The following is a 24,761-nucleotide window of genomic DNA, read 5'->3' as shown; positions in this document are numbered from 1 at the left end:
GCCAAGAAAACATCATGTTGACATGAAACAGTCTAGTATTAAATCATACTGATACTGTGCATAAAAATAAAATCGGTTTTAGACTCACCAGAACCACTGGAATCTTCATCCTCTGATGATAGGCTGGAATACTCATCATTTGAAGACTCCTGAGCTTTCTGATTGGCTAATACAGCCTGAAAATGACACAACACAGATAAAATGTTATCCAGCACTGTATAACTTGAAATAATTTAATATTATAATACACTTATTTAGAAAAGGATGCCGTTGAAAGGTTTTTCTAAATTTTGCAAAATATCTCCAGATTATTTGAAACAGAATTTATTCTCAAACATTACAAATATAATTTTGCACAGAAAACAAAAAGTAATGAAAATACATTATTGTGTACATGTATCTTATTTTTGAATTTTAAAAATTTTTGCGAGCTGCATCTGGCCATCTTAAAGTTACCAGTGGTTCAGATTGTTGATCAAACATCAGCAATTTTCAAATATTTTTTTAAGCATTAAAATTGACTCTTTTACACCCAAAATATGGCAAATAGTTAGAAATGTCACGTGACGGCAATTGCCATTTTGGACAAAGCCAATTTTGAAACAAGTGAAGCCTGAGGTAAAGCCCCCACCACCACCACTACCACTTGCCTCTCTGTGTGCTGTCTGTATGTGACCTCTCACTGCGTATTCAGTTGAATAGCCCTTATCACACATGGAACATTTGTAATCTTCTAAAACAAGTCCACTCTGAAATAACAAATAGAGGAGAATATTTTTTATACTGGTCGAACAGTCAAAAGGCCTTATGTAATATGTTCAGAAAAATATTTCACAAATTAGTATTTTAATAATTAAGTACATTTATGTATTGTATACTACAGTCACTCTTGTGTACAGTAGCTACCCAGGAGACTTTATTAAAATATTCTTTGTAGACAGTTGTTTTATAGAGGGGGGTGGGTGGATTATTTTGTTATGGATCATCGATCAACATTTGATGTAATATTTGTCCCAAAAATAATGAGATTTTACTACCGGTAACTTTTGTAAAATCAAACAATTTTGACTGGAGGAAATTAAAAATTGTGTTATTTAATAACAAAATGCCAATTATTATTTTGAACGACAAAGTCAACTGTTGTCATTTTCCAAAAAATAAAGTGTTTCCAAATATTATGAAAATTTTGATCAAGACCTGTTGCGATTGGAAAGTAATATTCATTTCGTCAAAAATTACAAAAAAAATAATAGAAAAATATTAAATTTCTGCAGAATGCTGCATCAAAATTTTGGTGGGAGAAAATGATGTGTTGAAAGGAAAGAGTCAATACAGCCAGTAGTGTACATAAAGAGAGTAAGTCTAACCTTGCTGCATATTTTATAGTGGCCTTTCAGTGATGGAGCCTGAGTATAAGTAGCGTCACAACCAGCATATGGACAGCTCACTCTGCCTTTTTTCTTTATCGTCTCCTTCCATTGGACCATCATTTCAGAGCTTACCAGAGGTCTCACTGGCTTATGATACAATGGCTGAAAAAGACGAAAACCAGCAAATATTCATCGTCCGATTCGCACGGTTTCAAAACCGATGGTAGTGTTAGAAAGAGCTGTATTTGACCTTTGACCTTAGTTAAATTGAATGATTTCATTTGGCATGACAAGGAGCTTGATCCATCAATAAGCATTCTTGTAATGACCATTTCAAATTTGAATTTGATTTTGTCATCTTATATCACATCATTGCATAACTTAACATAAACACCTAACTTTGCATTTAAATTGCGTCACAACACTCGACTTTGCGATTCATGTACCATGAAAATACACCAGTGTATGTGCCAGTACTGTGTTTGATTTCATCGTCAGGAGTGAATACAGGTTTATATAGTGGGAATTCTGCCAAGGTATAATGGTAGGTCCCTTCAGTCACCACTTTATGCCTCCCTCGGTTTGGGCTCTTGGACTCCATCCTACCCCCATTTCAGGGCTCGGCGGCCATCTTCTTGGTCACCTCGCATCTATCTTGGCTTCGAAGCAGGATCTCCTTGACCCATCAAGGTCAAGACCTCGACCTACCTTGCGGGTGGCCTTGACCTCTGTAGTGTGACTGAAGGAGCCCCTTCCCAATTTTGTAGTTAGATTTTATATTGTAGTTTTATATTGTGTTATTTTTATTATATTGTGTTTTTGTGCTTCTGTATTTGATTAAGACTTGTATTTTACCATTGTCGTTTTTTCTATTATTAAATGCAAACTGTTCCTCTTACAAGCGTGTGGCGTGTTACAAAAGTAATTAGGCAGCTTACTAATTGAGATAAGTTTTTCATTATATTCAATGAAAATTTCTATGCCATAATACATTGTACATGCAAAAGTCAAATTTCAACTTCCCATTAAGATGTATAGCGCATGTTCAAAATTGTTTGTTTGAGATATATTTTGCTCATGCTGCATGACGTTAATATTTAACAGATCGTAGAGTGACGATTGCTTTTGAAACCGACCTTGCTCCAGTCAATAACCATTTCCTCAAAGCTGGTCTTGTCCAGACTATCCAGAACAGTTCCATTTTTAACCAGCTGCTGTACTTTATCAACAGCCCTACAAAAGGAAAAGACAACAATTTATCATACTGTAGAATACTTTATTTTCGCTTGGAATTTATTTTCGCTATTTTCACTGAAGGGATGATTCCGTGAAAATAAAATCCAGTGAATACATTTTTGTTCCTATATTTCACATTAATTTCATCAAAAATCAGTGAAAATAAATTCCAAGCAAAATGCCCAAAAAGCCTTTTCAGCCAAAATTAATTCCAGTGAAAATAAAGTATTCCACAGTATTTGAAAAACAATGATGGTCAAAATAGCTCTGCTGTTTCAGCAGGGCTCAGAGTGTTCCCCTAACATCACAGAAGGAAATAATCAAATAGTTGTCCATTCAAGCTAAACGTATATCAAGTATCAATTCAATTGGAGTAGCGGTTTTCAAGAAGAAGTTGACAAAATTACAAAAATATTCACCAAAAATAAAGAATTGAAGATAAAGTCATGAAATGAAGAAATCTGACAGAGATCCTCCAAAGTATCTTTATACCAAGTATCAAAGCAATTGAGCTGGTAGTTTTCAAGAAGAAGCTAAATATAGAATTGTTTATGAATGATGAAACTGACGGATGATGACAGACAATAACCTATATGAACTGTTTACTCTATCATCTTTTATGACAGCTATTCTAAAAACGTAAAAAAATTTCACCAAAATTTCAACCATTGAAGATACATGTTTTTTTGTACAGTCATGAAATGAACAAATCTAACAGAGGTCCATCCACATATCAAGCACTAAAGCAATTGAGCAGGTAGTTTTCTGGAAAAAGATGGAAATTAAATTGTTTTTTGAATGATAGATAGTGCACAACAGGTGACAAACAATTACCTTCGCTAAAAATTAATTTGTAGTTTTATAAATTTTTCCCAGGAAGCTGCTAAATGTTTGACGAGTTATTTACTAGAATTTAATCTAGAGTTTCATATAAAATTTATAATTTCTTACACATTATTTTAAAAAGTGTCAAGTCTCTTTCAGCTTTGTTTATTATGCATTATATGTTTTACTAGTTCTTTGCACTAATTATTTGAAGTATAAGTGTAATTTCTGCAAATTTTTTGGGTTGTGGTGATTGATTTTTTCTCATTGAGGTTTATTTATGCTACTCAGTCAGTTCAACTTGGCATTCTGGTCAGTAAGCAAGCAGTTTTTTTCCACACAAGAACATAAATTTAAAGAAAATTGGATTTGTGTTCAAAATAGAGAATTGTGAATATAATTACTTGACTGCTGCTCGTCTACGAACTCTGCCAGTGGCTGTAAGCTCCTGTGATGCAGCTTCTTCCGACTCATTCTTGTCATTCAGCTTTGTTACATCTTCAGGTGGTGGTGTCTGCAAATAAAGCAAAAATATAAAGAAAATCAACTGCAGGAAGACCATGCTAACAGCATTGCAAATAACACTGATAATCTAAATCTACTGAGACTAGCAGCATCTAGTAGACGGAATACCAGTTCATGTGTACCCTTCGCAACATGATTTCTATGACCCACTCGTAAAATACAAATTGTCAACTGAATAACAGCCAAATCAATATATCTATTTTGCATAAAGACAATATTAATGAAAGTGGGTGAATATTGGACAAAGACCTAGGAATAACATTAATGAATGTGGGTGAATATTGGACAAAGACATAGGGATAACATGGATGAATGTGAGTGAATATTGGACAAAGACATAGGAATAACATAGATGAATGTGGGTGAATATTGGACAATGACCTAGGGATAACATGGATGAATGTGGGTGAATATTGGACAAAGAAATAGGGATAACATGGATGAATGTGGGTGAATATTGGACAAAGACATAGGGATAACATGGATGAATGTGGGTGAATATTGGACAAAGACAGTGATAACATGGATGAATGTGGGTGAGTATTGGATAATGACCTAGGGATAACATAGATGAATGTGGGTGAATATTGGACAATGACCTAGGGATAACATGGATGAATGTGGGTGAATATTGGACAATGACATAGGGATAACATGGATGAATGTGGGTGAGTATTGGACAATGACCTAGGGATAACATGGATGAATGTGGGTGAATATTGGACAATGACATAGGGATAACATGGATGAATGTGGGTGAATATTGGACAATGACCTAGGGATAACATGGATGAATGTGGGTGAATATTCAACAATGACATAGGGATAACATGGATGAATGTGGGTGAATATTGGACAAAGACAGTGATAACATGGATGAATGTGGGTGAGTATTGGACAATGACCTAGGGATAACATGGATGAATGTGGGTGAATATTGGACAATGACATAGGGATAACATGGATGAATGTGGGTGAATATTGGACAATAACCTAGGGATAACATGGATGAATGTGGGTGAATATTCAACAATGACATAGGGATAACATGGATGAATGTGGGTGAATATTGGACAATGGCATAGGGATAACATGGATGAATGTGGGTGAATATTGGACAATGACATAGGGATAACATGGATGAATGTCGGTGAATATTGGACAAAGACAGTGATAACATGGATGAATGTGGGTGAATATTGGACAATGACATAGGACAACATGGATGAATGTGGGTGAATATTAGACAATGACATAGGGATAACATGGATGAAAGTGGGTGAATATTGGACAAAGACCTAGGGATAACATGGATGAATGTGGGTGAATATTGGAGAAAGACATAAGGATCAGATGGAGGAATGTGGGTGAATATTGGACAATGGCATAGGGATAACATGGATGAATGTGGGTGAATATTGGACAATGACATAGGGATAACATGGATGAATGTCGGTGAATATTGGACAAAGACAGTGATAACATGGATGAATATGGGTGAATATTGGACAATGACATAGGACAACATGGATGAATGTGGGTGAATATTGGACAATGACATAGGGATAACATGGATGAAAGTGGGTGAATATTGGAGAAAGACCTAGGGATAACATGGATGAATGTGGGTGAATATTGGAGAAAGACATAAGGATCAGATGGAGGAATGTGGGTGAATATTGGACAATGACATAGGGATAACATTGATGAATGTGGATGAATAGTGGACAAAGACATAGGATAACATGGATGAAAGTGGGTGAATATTGGACAATGACACAAGACAACATAGATGAATGTGGGTGAATATTGGACAATGACATAAGACAACATAGATGAATGTGGGTGAATATTGGACAATGACATAAGATAACATGGATGAATGTGGGTGAATATTGGACAATAACATAAGATAACATGGATGAATGTGGGTGAATATTGGACAATGACCTAGGGATAACATGGATGAATGTGGGTGAATATTGGACAATAACATAAGGATATCATAGATGAATGTGGGTGAATATTGGACAAAGACAGTGATAACATGGATGAATGTGGGTGAATATTGGACAATAACATAAGACAACATAGATGAATGTGGGTGAATATTGGACAATAACATAAGGATATCATAGATGAATGTGGGTGAATATTGGACAATGACCTAGGGATAACATGGATGAATGTGGGTGAATATTGGACAATAACATAAGACAAAATAAATGAATGTGGGTGAATATTGGACAATACATGAGGATAACGTGGATGAACGTGGGTGAATATAGGACAATACATGAGGATAACATGGATGAATGTGGGTGAATATTAGACAATGACATAGGGATAACATGGATGAAAGTGGGTGAATATTGGACAAAGACCTAGGAATAACATGGATGAATGTGGGTGAATATTGGAGAAAGACATAAGGATCAGATGGAGGAATGTGGGTGAATATTGGACAATGACATAGGGATAACATTGATGAATGTGGATGAATAGTGGACAAAGACATAGGACAACATGGATGAATGCGGGTGAATATTAGACAATGACATAGGGATAACATGGATGAAAGTGGGTGAATATTGGACAATAACACAAGGATATCATAGATGAATGTGGGTCAATATTGGACAAAGACAGTGATAAAATGGATGAATGTGGGTGAATATTGGACAATAACATAAGACAACATAGATGAATGTGGGTGAATATTGGACAATAACATAAGGATATCATAGATGAATGTGGGTGAATATTGGACAATGACCTAGGGATAACATGGATGAATGTGGGTGAATATTGGACAATAACATAAGACAAAATAAATGAATGTGGGTGAATATTGGACAATACATGAGAATAACGTGGATGAACGTGGGTGAATATTGGACAATACATGAGGATAACATGGATGAATGTGGGTGAATATTGGACAATACATGAAGATAACATGGATGAATGTGGGTGAATATTGGACAATAACATAAGACAACATAGATGAATGTGGGTGAATATTGGACAATAACATAAGGATATCATAGATGAATGTGGGTGAATATTGGACAATGACATAAGATAACATGGATGAATGTGGGTGAATATTGGACAATAACATAAGACAACATAGATGAATGTGGGTGAATATTGGACAATAACATAAGGATATCATAGATGAATGTGGGTGAATATTGGACAATGACACAAGACAACATGGATGAATGTGGGTGAATATTAGACAAATGAAGAATATTAAAGTTTTTAGTTCAGTAATCACATTTACAAAATTCAATCATCATGCTACTATGGATAATGAGAGAAGTTTGTACCTTCCATGTTACCCCATAGAATTTTTTTTTGCCAGGATATATTGTAAGCTATTAACCAAATTTTCCAGATTTTTTTTTACATTGATGTAAAAAAAATAGCCATAAAGACATGATGGAGTTACTTACCGGTGGATGTATAGCGAGCATATGAGCCTTCAGTCCTGGCTGACTCTGGTATTCTTTTTGACATTTATCACAAATGTATTTCTATGAATATACAAGTACCATACATACATAAATAAATAAAAGCACTGAGAAAAGATTCATGAACAGAAGGTTGTTTTATTCAGGAATTAATTTTTTTTAACTATATCAGCCAATAGCAGCAAAGCTAACTTGCAGCTATTTTTGAAATCATGAAACTTATATATTGCTCATTGCAAATAAATAACTGAATGGTTTTGTCTTTGAATGATGCCAATATAGCATTTTGTACAAATGCACCTCAGTTGTTAAGGGCAACTGTTTTGCAAAAAAAATTAATTATTTTACACATGTGTATACATCGCATATGGCTATTTAACACATCATTGCTACAATTTTTCCCTCTCAGATTTTAGTGCAAAGTTTTCCCTTTTTTTATGTAGTTTTTTATATTTTGTTACCATTTTGGACAAAGTATGGACATACTTTCTTACTGAAGTCCCGATAACAATTTTGAAAAAAAATATAGAAAATTACAAATACATGACTAAATAGTTTGTGAATGACGACAAATATTGACTTTTGCGCTCAAAAGGTTAAGAACTATTGTAATACAGATTACATCGCAAATTTGAAACTTAGTTTGCTAAAATTATTCACAGCTACATAATTTCCACTCTTTTGACTCTTTCGAGAACAAAACTGTTTTCAGTACTGTGAAAAAGCTTTTTGGGCATTTTGTAAGGAATTTATTTTCACTGATTTTTGATGAGTTTAATGGGAAATATAGGAAAACAAGTATATTGGCTGGATTTTATTTTCACGAAATTAACGAAAATAGCGAAAATAAATTCCAAGCGAAAATAAAGTATTCTACAGTATGTTTCTGCTGGACATCATTTTTAATGAGATAATGGTAATTAAACAAACAAAAAAAAATCGCTCAAGTTAACCTAACAACACTAAAAGTGTTAACAATTATGACACCAATGAAGGCATGTAACCCCAAATACTTCACACCAATTTATTAAAAGCAAAGTCAAAATCAGCATGAAGAGAGTCCAAGAATCTTTGATATATCCGTAAAACACCATGCAATATTGCTAATAATAAGTCTGGCTACAAATTAAGCTTACCTTTGGGTTCTTTACACCACATCTCTGCCTATGATACACAAAACCAGCAAAGGTGCTGAAAGATCTGTTACAATCCTAGAAAACAAGGAATTACAAGTAACAAATAATCTTACTGTTCAAACCCAACACAAAGGATTTACCCATATATATGTTTTTTCAAGGCCTGCAGTTTAGTAAATCAATAATATTATCACAATCGCCGTTTGGAATAATTATGCAAATCGTATTCAAATTAGTGTATAATACCAACCTCAACCTGGCATCTTATCTTTCCAACTTTTCGCAATATTGCTCGTAATACCAGATTTTCATTTCCTTCATCAGCTTCACTGCTTTCACTGCCTGCACCAGGACTCATCTGCAATCAAATAATCAAAGAAAGCTTAGAAAATACTCCCATGTATTGGTGACACATTAAATATAATTTGAAATTACTTAGCTGAAAACTAATTATGCAAATCAGAAAATTAATATGAACTGATTTGAGTGTAAAACTAATGAGGTCTGCGCAATGTAACAGAAACTCTATGTTTCCAAGTTTAATTGAAATGTGATTAGAACCAACAAATTATGAATTATTATGCTTATTAGGGAATTAATATTAATAATTAGGTTTGTACATTGTCCTAGAGCATCTTTGTACTAAGTTTCATTGAAATGGAATAATTAATACTTTAGATATCAGTGTGAAAGCTTAAAATTGGTTAATTATGCAAATTAGGTAATTAATATGTACAGATTTTAACCCACAATTATCCAGGTCTGTCTATTGTCCTACAGCATCCATGTACAAACATTCATTGATATGTGATGTTTAGTACCTGAGATATCAGTGTGAAAGTTGGAAATTGGTTAATTATGCAAATTAGGTGATTAATATGCACAAATATTTACCGAAAACTAATTGGGTCTCTGCATAATTCTAGATTCATTGAAATGTGATGATTAGTACTTTAGAGATCAGTAGAAAAGCTGAAAATTAATTATGCAAATTAGGTAATTAATATCCACAATTATTTACCCTAAAACTAATCAGGTCTCTGCATAGTCCTAAAGGATCTATGTACCAAGTTTCATTGAAATGCGATGATTAGTACTTGAGATACCCGTGGAAAAGCTCAAAATTGACTAATCATTATGCAAATTAGGTAATTAGTATCCACGGATTATTACCAAAAACTAATCAAAACCTAGCATTAGTTCAGAGCATCTATGTACCAAGTTTCATCAAAATCCAATGAGTGGTTCTTTAGATATCAGTGGAACAGTCATAGAACAGCTAAAAATTAGCTAATTATCATGCAAATTAGGTAGTTAATATGCACAGATTTTTACCAAAAACTAATCAAATCTGCGCATATGTTCAGAGCATCTATGTACCAAGTTTCATCAAAATCCAATGAGTGGTTCTTGAGATATCAGTGGAACAGTCATAGAACAGCTAAAAATTAGCTAATTATCATGCAAATTAGGTAATTAACGAGCATGGATTTTCACCAAAACCTAATCAAATCTGCGCATTGGCCAGAGCATCTATGCACCAAGTTTCATAAAAAACCGATGTATGGTTCTTGAGATAGCAGTGGAACAGTCGGACACACATACACCCACACACACGCACACACACACACACACACACACACACACACACACACACTAACTGCAAAGACTCCCATTATGTGCTTCGCACATGGGAGTCAAAAATACAATTCAAATGAAATCGAAATTACAAAAACTGTCATTTCATACCAGTAAAATGTGAATTTATAATGGCAATAAAAAGTGTTAAAATTAAATCTGCGTACATGTATAAAGTTTTCATTTTCTACTTACCAAATCGTTATGAGTTGCCATCATATGATATTTAAGACCAGCACTGGACTGGAAATGCCTCTGACAATGTGGACAAAAATAGTCTACTTCTGCAGGCTGCAATGTAAAGCAAAAATGGCATGCATAAATATGGAAGGTAGAGGTGAGTTTTCTGTTCACTGTGAGATCTCGCATATTGCGTGAAATGCACAAACTGAGCTGAAGTACCATGAAAATTGAACATCACTTCTGTACTAATCACAGTGCTTTATTTGCCTTTCTTTCTTTCTTTACACTAAATCTTCAGTTTTAAGTCAAATCGCGTTGTTCTCACGAACATTTATATAAACATTCTAGAAAGTACTTGTAATTACTATAAAATAACAAAAATAAATTCAAAGTGAAAATAAAGTACCGGTACTTTATTTTCACTTTGAATGTACTTTTGTTATTTTCGTTGAAAGGATTTTTTATATTTTACATTCAACTCATCAAAAAATTAAACTTCATACAAAACAGCCAAAATGCTTTTTCTTTTAATTCCAGACAAAATATTTTATAGTATCGGTATATTCCTTTCTTTCCATTAATTGCTCTGAAACTTGTATACAGTCCAGTGATATGATGATGAAACACCGACCAAGTTTTACTGTGCTTAAGAAGAAACAGAGCTCACACAACAGTGACAGAAAAGCCACCCATTGAGCTATCTGGAACAGGGTGGAGGTCATTGACTTTTGGGTTATTAAATGATTTTACCAGTTTGATCATAAATATTCATTATGCGGATCTTGCGTGCCTTAATTTCAATATGCGAATTGTATGAGAACAACCACACACTCTGAAAGGTGAACACACACAGACACCACGTTCACACATTGCGAAATACGTAGTAAAAATTCTAAGACTCTTATAGCATATGCCATGTGAAAAATCGGGCATGATCCTTCTTTACCATTACACTAAGAATTTCACAAAGAAAGTTGACAGGAATCTATGAATGGCAAAATATATTTATAGATGGTTTGGGGGCGGTAACTTTAAAGCCGGATAAAGAACAAAGACTCTTCTGAGAAGAGTTTTCATACTCATTCTATACATAACACTTTACTCACCGTTTTTGCTAAACAATCTTTGTGGTGTTTCTCCATACTAGATATATGGTTCCTTCGCTGACAGCATCTTGCACATTTTGCAAACCCATCACTTGCGATCTGTGATGCCCAGACTTTCTTTGCATTTGTCATATAGTCATCAGTAGCGTCATCAGTGTCCTTCAATTCATCGTCAGTGTTTTTTGGATCTTCTTTATCTTTTTTCATCTTCTGAGTTTTCTTCTCCTGATGTCGACAATCAAAAATGTGTGTTAGTACTAATCACATGACCAAGATGTATATCCTTCACAGGTATGGGCTTCAGTATAATAATTCACAACATATAGTAAACTTCACAATATTCAAGGTAAGCATCATTTTATGTACACTTGAATAGTATGCACAGAAAAACAAGTTATGCAGATGACCCAATATTTATTGCAATAATACAAGAATGTAAGTATGGATAACAATTAATCATATGGTTTATTTCAAGAAGATATTAATAAATATAAGAGTTATAATATAATACTGATTATCAATAGCAAATCGGTAGCTGCAGATGTACATCCAGCAACACACTTACAGATCATGCCTCATCAATATGAATTGCCATGTTTGGTCATGTGATATCACTAGTCTGTAGAGCTGGTTGATACGAGCAAGGTCATGGGTAAGGTTAGTATCATCCACAATCCGAAGGTGAGTGAATAATGCCACCTGTGACTCCACCAGTATCAACTAGCTCTGTGATATTAGGTGATAACCTTTATATAACAAATGTGAATCGGATAATATGGTATATATACAAAAGACCACAGCTGTTTTAACCTTTTGTATACCAACATTTTTATAATTTCTCTACAACTTTTTGAACAAATGGACATAAATAATAACCTACTGGCTATCTGTCTTGATTAAAATTCATGAGCAAATATAAAACAATGAAAGATTTGTGAAATGTGATAAAAGGTAAAATTCAACAATACCTGTTGTTTCAGACATTCTAGATAATGAGTTTCCATTCTAAAAACTCTTGAATGTCTCTGATTACATAAATCACAATTGACAAAACCATTTTCAGCTATCTTATCCGTCCATAACTTTCTCTTCTCCTCAAAGTTGCATTCAGTAGATTCATCTTTATCACTTTTATCATTTTCGCTCAAGTTTCTCTTCACAATCCCTTGTGTGCTGCATCGGCGTTGCGTGCCTCTCCGAGTCTTCCCACTCGGTGTACCGCCTGTGCCACCAACTTTACAAGACAGATAATGCTTTGTGATATAAGATATTGATTTCCTTCTCTGTGAGCATTTTCCACACTGAGCAAATTCAGTAGAAGAGATTTGTTCTGCCCAGCTTTGTTTCACCTCCTCTGGAATAACGTCCTCTTGTAAAGTATTCTCCTCCTCCATCGACTTCTTTCTTTTACTGTTTCCACCTCCTTCACTCACTTCATCATCAATGTTCCCCACTTTCTCATCATCTTCCAATTTCCTTTTCACCCTGTTCATACTGGGGCTTCCATTAAACTCCTCTTTACTTTGTCCTATTTTTCTTGTTTGCATCTTGCTGGACCACGGAGTTACCTGACCAGAAGCTTCAACCATTTGAAACTTTACTGATGATTTGCCACGATTTTTATCTTCATCTGTCTTAGCCCTATTCAGTATAGTTATGTCATGAGGATGCACGCTATCTTTTGGAAAAATTACAATTGTCGAGACTGGTGTTAATTTCTTCGGCCTTTCACCAGGCTTATTTGAACATGGAACACCTTTTTTCTCATCTGTACCTTTACTGAGTGGTGAAACTAATTGTTTGGAATGAGATGAACAGTTTCTTCTTTTCCCTCTCACCGGGGTCTCATTTGCCGCGATTCCTTGATGCTCTCGCAAACCAGCAGTACAGGGACTACTACTCTGGTCATCATTAACATTCAACTTTTTCCTGAGCTTTGTAGAAGCCTCAGAACTTGTCAGTTGTTCTGACACCTTGCTGAGAAGTCTTCCACTGGTCCTTCTTAAAGGATATTTTTTGACTGGTGTAGCGTCCTCCATTTCACAAAATAAAGTCTTGCAACTTCAGATCCACGTTTTAACTGAAAAAATAAGAAAAATAGTGTTATACTGCAAATTAATGAAATGATAACAAATGTAATGCAACTTAGACATGTTCCCTCAATAATGCTACTATTTACTTTCTTTTAAAGATGTGGATGACCAGAAAATGTTTCTAACAAACCCTATCCTTTACTTTGCTTTATCTACTGTTTTTTATTACTTTCCGATTTATTTGTAGTTATTAGACCTTTTAAATTTGTAGTTATTTTTAGTTGTATTACTTATATTTTACACTATTTTTACCTTACTGTATTCACACCAGATTACAGTTGCATAATAAACTATTAATAATATAAACTTGGTAATTTCTTACATGATTATGTTTCAACCAGATATAACTAAGTTAACTGGAAATACAGAATTTGTTGTTTCTCATAAATAAAGAAACATTCTAGGTGCACATTTTTTTTTTTGCAAGAGGGGTGGAAATGAGAAACTTCATTTTTCCTGTAAAAATGTTAATGCAATATTTTGGTCCAATTAATAGACACAATTACATGTATATGTAAATTAGTCTAATTAATATGCAAGGATCTGTGCCAGCAACCATTTGCACAATCAAACCTATTTTCAATATAGATTGTCCCATAAAGTCTAACACTGTCCGGAAGTCGCATCGCTTTTTCATATGAAACTGTGGAACATAACAAAAAATGACATGTATTAGTGACAAACTGAGTAGATTACCATTAGATGGGTCAGAAGATAAAGAGGGCATGGATGAGGTGGCGCTCACAACTTGAATGTGGATATGGGCCGGTTTCCAATACCTACATAAACTAAGCCAGTAACACATTCCTTGTATACAAATTTATCTTTTTTTTTTAATGCTTTTTTGTTCCCTTACTTTTTATGTAGTTATTTTTCTTTTACTAATATTTGATTTGTAACCCTTTTCATCCCTTCCGGGGGATGTTGTGTGTTAATAAATAAATAAAATCATTGACCAGCTCATAGATACTAAAATAATAACCGGGCTGTGTAGAATGAAATAAACCATACAAAACTACTAGTAACATACAACATTTAACATACAATATATTGTTTGGTTAAAAATAAAATTAATATAAGGTTGGTTTTTAATTTTTAATTCGACTACAAGCATGGAGCCCGTGTCCAAATGTGCCGACAAAACCTGAAAAAGAACCGAAGTTGTGGAGAACTATAGTACACTGCAGCTTGACTTTCTCACAAAAAAATTATAAACGTACATTTAAAACTAATTAAAAGAAGCTAAAACATCAAATCTTTAAGATACCTAGTAAAATGGACTAGCAAGGGGCTCGAACTCGCTCCAACCTGATGCAACACAGATCCAAAGGCAAAATGCGATGTCGCTCGGCCACGGAGACTGAGGTCAAAGGTGAAAAAATTTACACAAGATCTCGCAGTATCTCGCTGTTTAGAAATACAGTAAACCAACATTTATCGGTTACAGAAACTCAGTTTTATTAAACAGTTCATACTGAAACTTTGCAGAACGTGTACGATTATTCATGAATGTACTTATCATTCATTTATTTGCTACTATTCAGGGTTAGATTGAAACTAACTATTTATGTCACGTGATATTTTTACGGGACTTGAAACAAAATGGCGGCCTGTTGACAATCCAAGCATTCGTCGAAGGAGATCATTCATTGTGTTGCATCAAAAAGTAATGTACATCTCGTTGCATCTATGATATTGATTGATATTGTCATCAGTTTACAGACATTCATTAATAAGTGTCAAAATCGTACATTTTGATTACTTGAGTACGAACCACACAGTTGAACTCTGCAAGTGCAACGCGTCTGTGAAACGCTTAAACTCCACTGTGGGCTATTGATAGTGTAGACAATTTGCGCAGTCCCATGGCCGGTCATCACCCTGGGCATCCTGGACCACCTGGTTTTGGGGTCGGTGGTCCTAATCCACAAACAAAAGAAGTCAACACTGCGTCATTGTGTCGAATCGGACAAGAAACAGTCCAAGATATTCTTATCAAAACCACAGAAATTTTCAATGTATTGAAGACTACTCAGGTTTGTTAATATTTTTAATAAGTTTAATTTGAAAAAGTCCTATTTTCATGATTTGGAACGTTTGCATAACTCACAATTGAAGCACAGTCCCACAGTATACCTGCAGTTAGATTACATGATACATTTGCAGCCCTGGTTTCGTGCTGTACACAGTTTGCTGTGATGGTCGGGGTCTAGCACTGAGTACAGTTCTGTAAGTTGGCCTCCTTCCGCTAATCATTCAGCCCACGCAGTCCTGAGAAGTCGTATAGACTAGGGATTTGACACTAGGTGAAGGGCTGCATTGGGCGATTTAAGAGGCATTTATTAATACGTCTAACTATCCCAAATACCTTGACTGAAAGCAAAATTACAGAAGATTTCCCACCAGGGTCAATCAAATCAACATTTTCCAACTTCAACAGAAAATATACGCTGCCATTTTGTTCTTGACGTATTTATAAACAAAACGTCGCTTCGTTGCATAAAATTAGCTTTCGCCAACATTCCAGTGCTGTAGGTTCATTTTTCGGCCACAAGAAAGGTATTTATAATCGATTATAATTAGTCAATAGACATTTTGGCTGATTACAATCATGAAAACTGCAGAAAGGCTCCCCACTATAAATTTGTAGCAGAGTGTTGAATCCCCGGTCTATATGACTTCTCAGGATTATGGGGGCCAAATGATACTCAGGGCTACTGAACTGTACTCAGGGCTAGTCGGGGTCCTGTCTGTACACCCACGATGCCATGTGCAATGTATACCGATATACAAAGCTTAGGACCCATTCAGACCCAAAACATTACAAAATCATAGCTAGGTTACATGATGAATGAGTGAATTTATTTTTACCAGTCAGTGTTACATTACTAATAAAAAGAATTCAAGGTGGGTGATCACTGAAATAGTTCTACTGAACTAGTCGGGTCAGTGACCCATTTTATAGTAAACACACCGGCAAGTGATAATATAAATCAATAAATAAATAAATAATATGTACATGAAGACACTGCTTAAATAATAATAAATGCAAAGAGAAAGAATAGCAAAAGTGTCTGTGCAATAAATAGCAAAATTATTTGTCAATAATACAAAAAAAAAAACAGTTGACAGACAATAATACATTGTACTAATGAAATAATATTGCAAGTATGAATAGAATGAAAAATTGTCTTTTAGGCAACTGGATAGCAACTCACTTGCCTTTAGAAACTATAGTAAATATATAAACAAAATACATTTTGAACAAGTGAGTTTAAAAGTTAACGTCAAGCAGTGTTTTGCAGTATTATTTGCCGTTAATAACATCATAATATAGCCACAGTTACTTCCTTGTGATACTTTAACTACAGTGTACAGGACTACATTCAAAATTATTGTATTCACATTAATAGCTGCCAAATGGAGTGTCTTCGTCACCAGCCAACCATCAAGAAAGACACGTCAAGTTACAGGAGTACTTAAGAAATATCAGTATGCTGTTTAAAAAGCTGCGATTAGTCTATGAAAAATGCAATGAAAACTGTGCTGGACTTGATCACACAAATCCTGAGGTATGTGCATTTCTAACAGCTTCCTGCAGTCAAAATGAATTTCATCGCATTGAAAATTGTTCATTATATGTTGGGAGAAAAAAATCGCTATCTAATTTCCTCTATTAGAAGCACATCTAGAATTGCATGTAAATGAAATGAACAATTGCCTCACAGTAATCATTTGTTCTAATTTTACAAAATCAAATCTCAATGACAAAATCTCAGTAGTTTTTATTGTACCAGTAATTGTACATACAAATATTATTTATTTAGATATGAGACACACATCTGTTATTTCCTCAAACATATCCGCTTACAATAGCCTGATACATGTACCTGTAGAATAGTACACCTGAACCTCATTTTTTCATTCACAAGATTTGTTTGTGTCTTTTATGAATCAGTATATTGTTATGCAATACATGTAGCAACTCAAAGTGTCCAAATCGTTTTGATGTTTTGAGCTTATATACTGTGTTTTAATTTCACAAATTTGTCAAGGAAGCAATGAGTTTTATTGTTATATTACTTTGTTACGTAGATTTAATTTAGACTGAGAAAATAATATCTCTGTTTCTCGTTTCTGTGCGCATCATTTTGAACTATACGTTTTTTTTTCTTCTAAAGCATTCCAAAATGCACTTGTACTCGCACTTGTCTCAAAAACCCCCCATTTTAGTGCAGTATTAAAAAAAATAAAATAACTCCTTGCCGCCTCATTTTAAAATTTCCATGAAACGAGAAACAGAATTTTTCCCTGGCCTTAGGGGATTTCATTTATTAGTGAAAATTGCAAAATTCAAACATGGTGAATAATTATGTCTTCACTAATGCTATAAAATCATCAAATCACAAAAAAATTACTGTGAAATACTTTATTTTCTTAATAACTATGGTGCTTAAATAATTGTTGACTATGAAATATCGTTTTTTTTTATTATTAATTCTTGTACAGTATAGTGATAAACAATGTATCATGATTATTGAACTGTTTTTAAATATTTTGATCAGGAGCTTATCCCATGGCTTGAAGAAGACTCTGAGGTCAAGCCAGAACACATGCCTCCAACCACAGAGAAGTTTTACTTTGCAAAAGAGGAGCAGAAGGACATTATTGAAGTATGCTAACGTTCTTAAGGTTTTTACAGTAGTGTGTGTTTGCATAAATCTGAATAGATCACTCAACTTTGAGTATTAATGCAAATATGCAAATTTTTGGGTAATATTAACCATCATTCCAGTGAGGATAGAGAGAAAATGAGTGTCGTCTTTGTATTTATATATTTGACAATAGACTACAAATTATTGATAATTTGCGGACTAAAAGGTTCCATCAAATAAATAAAAAATAATAATAATAATAATTTTATTTATTGTATAATGGCCTCCGGCCCATTACAATCATACAAATTAATTATTGACTTGAAATAAATTTACATTACAAAATATGTATGAGAATATAGATGAAGAGGGTGTCAATAGATAATATAAGCACTATATAATAATGTGATGGGGATATTTATATATATATATATACATACACGGTTATTAGGTTATTCTCATTTGATCTTTGATTAAAAAACACTTATAAATAAATAGAGCTAACGAGTTAATGATTTGGCTTTTAGAGGTTAATGTAGTTCAGCGACCTCATGGTAAACGAAACACGGAAGAGATTTACCGTTGTTGTACTGCGATCGTTTGACTTTGATTTTGATGGGAAAACGGCATGATTTTTTTTTTAAATCAAGAAATTAGTTGTTTTCGAAAGATAAGCTGAGCATTGAAGAAGAATTTAACACTTTTGAAGATAATAACAGCTCACTGTGGAAACGCAGTTTACCCAGTCACGTTACCCACAATAAACCTGTACTCTGGAATAAGCGTAAATGACTACGGGAAAACCTTAATTAGACTCTAATTTAAGTGACAGGAATCATTGAAATGTTCGAAAAATTATGCCTTAATTTAAAATTAAATGGTATATTTTTTTCTGAAATATATGGTGGCTGTTTGGTTTGTGAAAGTTTGGGGTGCGGCTTATATTGCAGACTTTTCCCTGGGATCAAAACATGTCAATTTCAACATGAAACAATGTCTCAAGTTAGGGGTGTGGCTTCTATTAAAGATGCGGCCTCAAAAAGGAATTTTACGGTAATAGTTGTACTAGAGTATTCAAATTCGGGGGTTGTGTCTCATTTGGGAGATACTTTTTCCTGATTGTGTCCCATGCAGTGCATTTTAGTAAAAAATGATATTCATCATCAATTTCTTGCAGGCACAAATGACAAATATGGCTCTCCCTAGGGATATTATTATGTCTGCCTGTTTTATTTCTAAGTGATGGCACGCACATCTTAATCTTGCTATTGCTCTGCGCAATTTTAATTGTGGCAATGACACATAGTTTTCAATCTCAAAATTTGTTTTGTATTGCCTATAATACTGCGTTTTTTCGCCAGAACAAACGTCTATATAGCAATCTGTAATTCCAGTATCTTTGACCCGTTCACAAAATTTGTACAAGAACATATCAGAGTCCCCCACCCCTTGATTAAACCAGACATAACCAAATCCATATTTAAATAGCAATTCTTTAATTTCTGTGGCCCATGACCTTTGTCCTTTTTCATCCAGTGAAAGTAGCATCCGGTAAGCTTTCTGGGGTAATCTGTTTTCATGCATGCTAGTAATTTTTCACCAATATTTCACACATCTTTTAACATGGTAACAAAATAAGGGTAGCCTCCCACAATCCCCTAATCCTGTACAAGTTGGAGCATTTTTACCTACACCGAGGTATTGCCTACAATAAGATGTATGTACACTTTCTAAATGTTGATATTGATCATATCCCCAAATTTCAGACCCATATGTAAGTACAGGTTGAATTAAGGTGTCAACAATCTTAAAATACAAGTCTGATTTAAAATATTGCATATTTCCTAAGTATCTTTTGATTGCAATCAATTTCTTTTTGCCTTTTATAGCTAAATTTTCTGTGGTAATATTAAAAGAGCATTTACATGACATTACCAATCCCAAGTATTCATATGAACTAACAGTGCTAAGTTGCTTGTTCCCGAAGTACCACTTTTCATATTTACTGAGATATCCCCCATTTCTGTATACTACAATTTTAGTTTTATTTAAGTTGATATTTAGATCCCACTTGTTTGTAAACTCATACAATATACTTATTAGTCTTTTCAAGCCCAAAACAGAAAATAAAGCAATGTTGTCAGCATACAATAATGAAAACAACTAACATGTCGTTCGGGATCAATTGTATTCCTATATACCCAGAGTCATCCAACATGCTTTGTAGCTCATTAATGTAAAATGAGAATAAAATGGGGCTGATCATGCACCCTTGTCGAACCCCATTCTTCAATTCAAAGAATCTCGAAGTGACTCCTCCTTCACGAACACATGATTTGACGTCTTTATAAATACTTTGTAAAATTACATACATTTTTCCGTTGATACCATTATTGGCCAGTCTAAACAATAACAAATCCCTGTTAACCAAGTCGAATGCCTTCTGGAAATCTATATAGAGGCAATACAATTCCCCCCCCCCTTTCCTGTCTAACTGTTTCTGAATTATGGCATATAATGTAAATATTTGATCAATAGTTGAATAGCCCTCCCTAAATCCAGCCTGTGTCTCTGGGATTATATCAAAAACCCTTGCCCATTTTGATAGTCGTGCTTCAATGATACTGGTGAAGATTTTTCCAAATATACTCATGAGTGATATAGCTCTATAGTTACCGGGATCATTTCGACTGTTTTTCTTGTGGATAGGAATAATAATACGTTTTGACCAACCTTCTGGAAAAATACCAGTATTAAAAATTAAGTTAAAAAGGGCATTCAAAAATGTTATCGACACATCACATGAAAATTTAAAAAATTCAGCGATTAAAAGGTCAGGACCTGCAGATTTGCCATTTCTAAGTTTATGTATTGACTGAATAATTTCTTCATTCGTTATTGACACATTCAATGTTGTGTCAGTTTCACCAAATTCTGTAGAATGCGGATCAAAACTATACAGAAAGTTTTTAACTTCAGTAAGATGCTCTCAATCTATGTTATTGTTACATGAATCCTGGTTATACAGTTTTTCAAAGTACATGACCCAATCTTGTAATGGGATTATAGATGTTTGATTTTTACTCTTATTCTTTCTAATAGTTTCCCAGATACATTTTTCACTTGTTATGTTTTCTCTAATTGTATCCTGCAATTTTTTGTTATATGTATGTTTCTTTTTTCTCACCAGTGAGCGAAATGAATTACGAGCACTTCTGTAGTTATTTAAATCAATCTCACGACCAGTATCACGATATCGACGTAAACGGGAAAGTTTATATAATTTTGCCATGCGACATTCGTCATCATACCATGGTTGTTTATTTTGTCTGTGTGAAGATAATCTTTTGTTAGGGATCTGTACTTGCATAATTTCTCCCGATTCTTTTAAAATATCTGTAAATTGGGTAACTGTTTCGTTTAAATTATGAGCCCCCAGTTGATTAGTCAATAAATTAATTTCAGCAGTTTTCTCCAGAACACGTGTTTTAAAAATTTGCAATAGTTCGTTGTTCCAACGAAATTTCACAATGGAATTATTTCCAATCGAATTTTCGTCTGAATTAAGTACACCAGAAATTCTAAGTTTATAACAAAGTGGAAAATGGTCAGACTCACTTCTGACTGGTATTGTGAAGGATATCACATTGCCATACAAATCCAGGGATACCATTGTGTAGTCGACTACACTTCTACCATCATTTGCAATACACGTGAATTCACCATGTTCTTTTCTGCCGTTTACCGGTAACATACATACAGACAGGTGTTTGCACATAGACAGAAGTGAAATGCCAAAATTATTACGGATAAGGTCCCTAGAATGGCGTGGAATATCAAAATCACACTGCATATAATTAGGATCGATTCCAATGCTAAAACGAGCATCATCATGTAACATATAATCAGGGTCAGATGCGGTTCTAGAATTGAAATCCCCAGCCATTATTATGCTAATATCACCAGCATTACATTGTGACAAAGAATTTACCACGTCATTTTCAAGTTTAATTATACCATCCATTACGTCATCATTCTGTAAATACCACTTTGAGCCCTCTGGAAGGACATATGCAGAAACAAGCAAAATGTCATTTTAAATATGTCATATAATAACAAAATCACCGCTCCTGTGGTTTCAGGAAGCATTCGTTTAACCCCCTTTAAATAACTTTTTTTAACATGACTACACAGCCACTTGCTCTTCCCCGGTTTAAATAAAAAATGTAAATAAGCAAAGAGCCAGAATTGTTTCCATGGAATCAATAACTTTTCCCAAGTGTGAAGCCTTTCTTTGTGGCGATTTTCAATTGACAGTTAAAATATATAGAACATTATAATTCTAAAACTAATTCAATTTTTAATCAGACTTTCAAATAGCCACAACATATATATAGCCAGACAATATATTTTCAGGAAATTTCGGCTTCAAGAAGCCTCATTCTCAAGTTCTAATATAACTTGAGTTTATCATTGATGTTTTTTTTTTTATCAGAAAATCCGTGCAAAGAACACTCAGTTGAAGACCATAATGGACCAGCTGCGGAGTTTAATGTGGGATGTGAATGTCATGATGATGATGAGTAAAACGTGAAATGACAGCGCCCTCAAACATGAATCATACATATGTGGCAGGATTTTGAAAAGATTGCAGAAGTCGACGTTGTTTATTACAATGCATTTTCAAGACGATTGAACCACAAGAAATTGTTCTATTCAAAATGGCTACTTGGTACTTCAACCTTGCAATGACTGGTCACCCTCTCACTGTGCAGTAGTTGGTTTGACTGGGGGGAGGATGCAACACTTCAAATGTGGGCATTGTGTCCAGGAGAGGCTTGTGGTATCCCATCTGTAATTTTCATGATCCATGGACGAGAGCCTCCCACCCCCCAAAGTTAATATACCGGTACAAGTAGTATACTTCCTGTATCATAGTAGACAGCGCCCTCAAAGTGATATGCATGCAGATGCTTTTCATTTTTTTGCATTTATGGTATTCAAAGAATGATTGGTTGTTGCTCTTGCTAGTTTATAAGAATCCATCATTTCCTCAGTGCTGAACACTGCCACCAAATCAAGGATTTTTTCCAACCAAATCAAGGTTTAGATGAACAGTGCCCTCTGGTGGCTATGTCATGAATTACTTTCTCAAAACTAAAGTTCTTGATCCAGTAGTAATGATTTTTAATTTTTGGAAATAAAGATATTTTGATATATTCACTGATTATCATTTAGTTTAGGGGTTGACCATTAAGAACTTTTGAGGGGGTGGCAAATCTGCACTAAAATGAAAAAATGTAAATTTGATTTGAGAAATTTGTACACACCATTAAGCTTAAAACTATGGGGAAATTACCACATGTGCCCCCCCCCCCCCCCCCCCGGACTATTATGGATTGCAACATCAAGCCACTGGGATTCAAAAATTTATGGTTGTACTACAATAAAATTTGTTCAGCCAGACTTTTTTATGAAACAAGAATTTAGGGGGGGGGCTTGATTTTGGTTTTAAATATAAAATGCTGATCAGCTTGTGTAATAAAATCATAAATTTAAAAATGTGCATAAAGGTCATGATACAAAACATTCAAAATTGAAATCTAACAGATATTTACAGAAAGGAAGTTGAGGGGGCAACCAACTACTTTCATTACATTGCATTTCTTGAGGGGGCAATCATTTCTTACAAATCTCTATAAATTACCCCAAAACCTGAATCCAATTGAAAATTATTTCCATTTGGTCCAAAATTAAAAGATTATCGAGAAATTGAGGGGGCAATCATTTCTTACAAATCTCTATAAATTACCCCAAAACCTGAATCCAATTGAAAATTATTTCCATTTGGTCCAAAATTAAAAGATTATCGAGAAATCCTTAAAATTTTAGATAAAAAATTAAGGTATTAGGATGATTTCCCATGTCAATTTGTTTAGTCTCTTGCTAAAATAATATGCCAAATCACAATAAAAGGGATCATGCAAGTTAATTCCATGCAGGAACCATCTATGTTAGCCAATCAGGTTGCTCCACGTAATAATCTACACATGCGCACGCACACATACACACACAGGTGTCCCATGAATTGTGGAGCCACCATTGGATTAACTTTTAATATAGTTGAATTAACTTAATATAGTTGCGATATGAACTCGATTAAAACGCGTTCCTATATAGGGTTGCGTTTTAATTGAAGTTTAATTAAACTCAATTACAATGCAATACAATGGAGAATTGCATTTTAATTAAAAGTTGAATATCCCGTGACTGAACATAGAAATGTTTGCGAAGCTTAGGTTTAGTAAAGGGGAAGGTGTGGTACAATTGCATTAATATTAATATAAACTGAACCATACCTTCCCCGATACTAAACCTAAGCTTCGCAAACCTGATTTAAATTTGATTAAATATAAATTATGAAACATTGTGGAGCCCCATGTTTGGGGCTCCACTTTGTGTATGTCTGGACTACTGGCTCTACTTCTACACCAACACACACATATATACAGCAA

The 24,761-nt window shown here is 34.3% G+C and overlaps 2 protein-coding genes across 2 annotated transcripts in view; one reads left to right on the top strand and one right to left on the bottom strand.

The window, feature by feature from the left end:
- The window catches only part of LOC102804013 (uncharacterized), a 30,738-nt gene extending 15,786 nt beyond the window's left edge, over nt 1-14,952 (bottom strand). The window contains exons 1-12 of the mRNA XM_085507491.1: nt 14,859-14,952; nt 12,467-13,578; nt 11,499-11,723; nt 10,405-10,500; nt 8,822-8,929; nt 8,572-8,646; nt 7,418-7,498; nt 3,836-3,945; nt 2,507-2,603; nt 1,368-1,532; nt 651-749; nt 89-176 (exon numbers count right to left, since the gene is read on the bottom strand). Coding sequence (XP_085363617.1) covers nt 89-176; nt 651-749; nt 1,368-1,532; nt 2,507-2,603; nt 3,836-3,945; nt 7,418-7,498; nt 8,572-8,646; nt 8,822-8,929; nt 10,405-10,500; nt 11,499-11,723; nt 12,467-13,537 — 2,215 coding nt within the window. The 5' untranslated portion in view covers nt 13,538-13,578; nt 14,859-14,952. The remainder of the gene's footprint in view (nt 1-88; nt 177-650; nt 750-1,367; nt 1,533-2,506; nt 2,604-3,835; nt 3,946-7,417; nt 7,499-8,571; nt 8,647-8,821; nt 8,930-10,404; nt 10,501-11,498; nt 11,724-12,466; nt 13,579-14,858) is intronic.
- A 241-nt stretch (nt 14,953-15,193) lies between these two features.
- On the top strand, nt 15,194-23,465 carry LOC100374779 (mediator of RNA polymerase II transcription subunit 30-like). Its single transcript, XM_002736182.2, has 4 exons — nt 15,194-15,627; nt 17,005-17,163; nt 18,157-18,264; nt 22,742-23,465. Exons 1-4 carry the CDS (start codon nt 15,457-15,459, stop codon nt 22,838-22,840), a joined length of 537 nt encoding a protein of 178 aa, XP_002736228.1. The 5' UTR covers nt 15,194-15,456; the 3' UTR covers nt 22,841-23,465.
- The last annotated feature ends 1,296 nt before the right edge of the window (nt 23,466-24,761 follow it).

This window comes from Saccoglossus kowalevskii, chromosome 14, assembly GCF_978046115.1.
Source record: "Saccoglossus kowalevskii chromosome 14, keSacKowa6.1, whole genome shotgun sequence".
Lineage (NCBI taxonomy): Eukaryota > Metazoa > Hemichordata > Enteropneusta > Harrimaniidae > Saccoglossus > Saccoglossus kowalevskii.
The sequence above is the reverse complement of the archived record's forward strand: the minus strand, read 5'-3'. Positions and strand labels throughout refer to the sequence as shown.

Excerpts from the sequence above, each read along its gene's own strand:
- LOC100374779 (XM_002736182.2), top strand. The coding sequence starts at position 15,457 with ATGGCCGGTCATCACCCTGGGCATCCTGGACCACCTGGTTTTGGGGTC. Across the intron at positions 15,628-17,004 it reads ATGTATTGAAGACTACTCAG|CTGCCAAATGGAGTGTCTTC; the intron begins GTTTGTTAATAT and ends TCACATTAATAG. Across the intron at positions 17,164-18,156 it reads TTGATCACACAAATCCTGAG|GAGCTTATCCCATGGCTTGA; the intron begins GTATGTGCATTT and ends TATTTTGATCAG.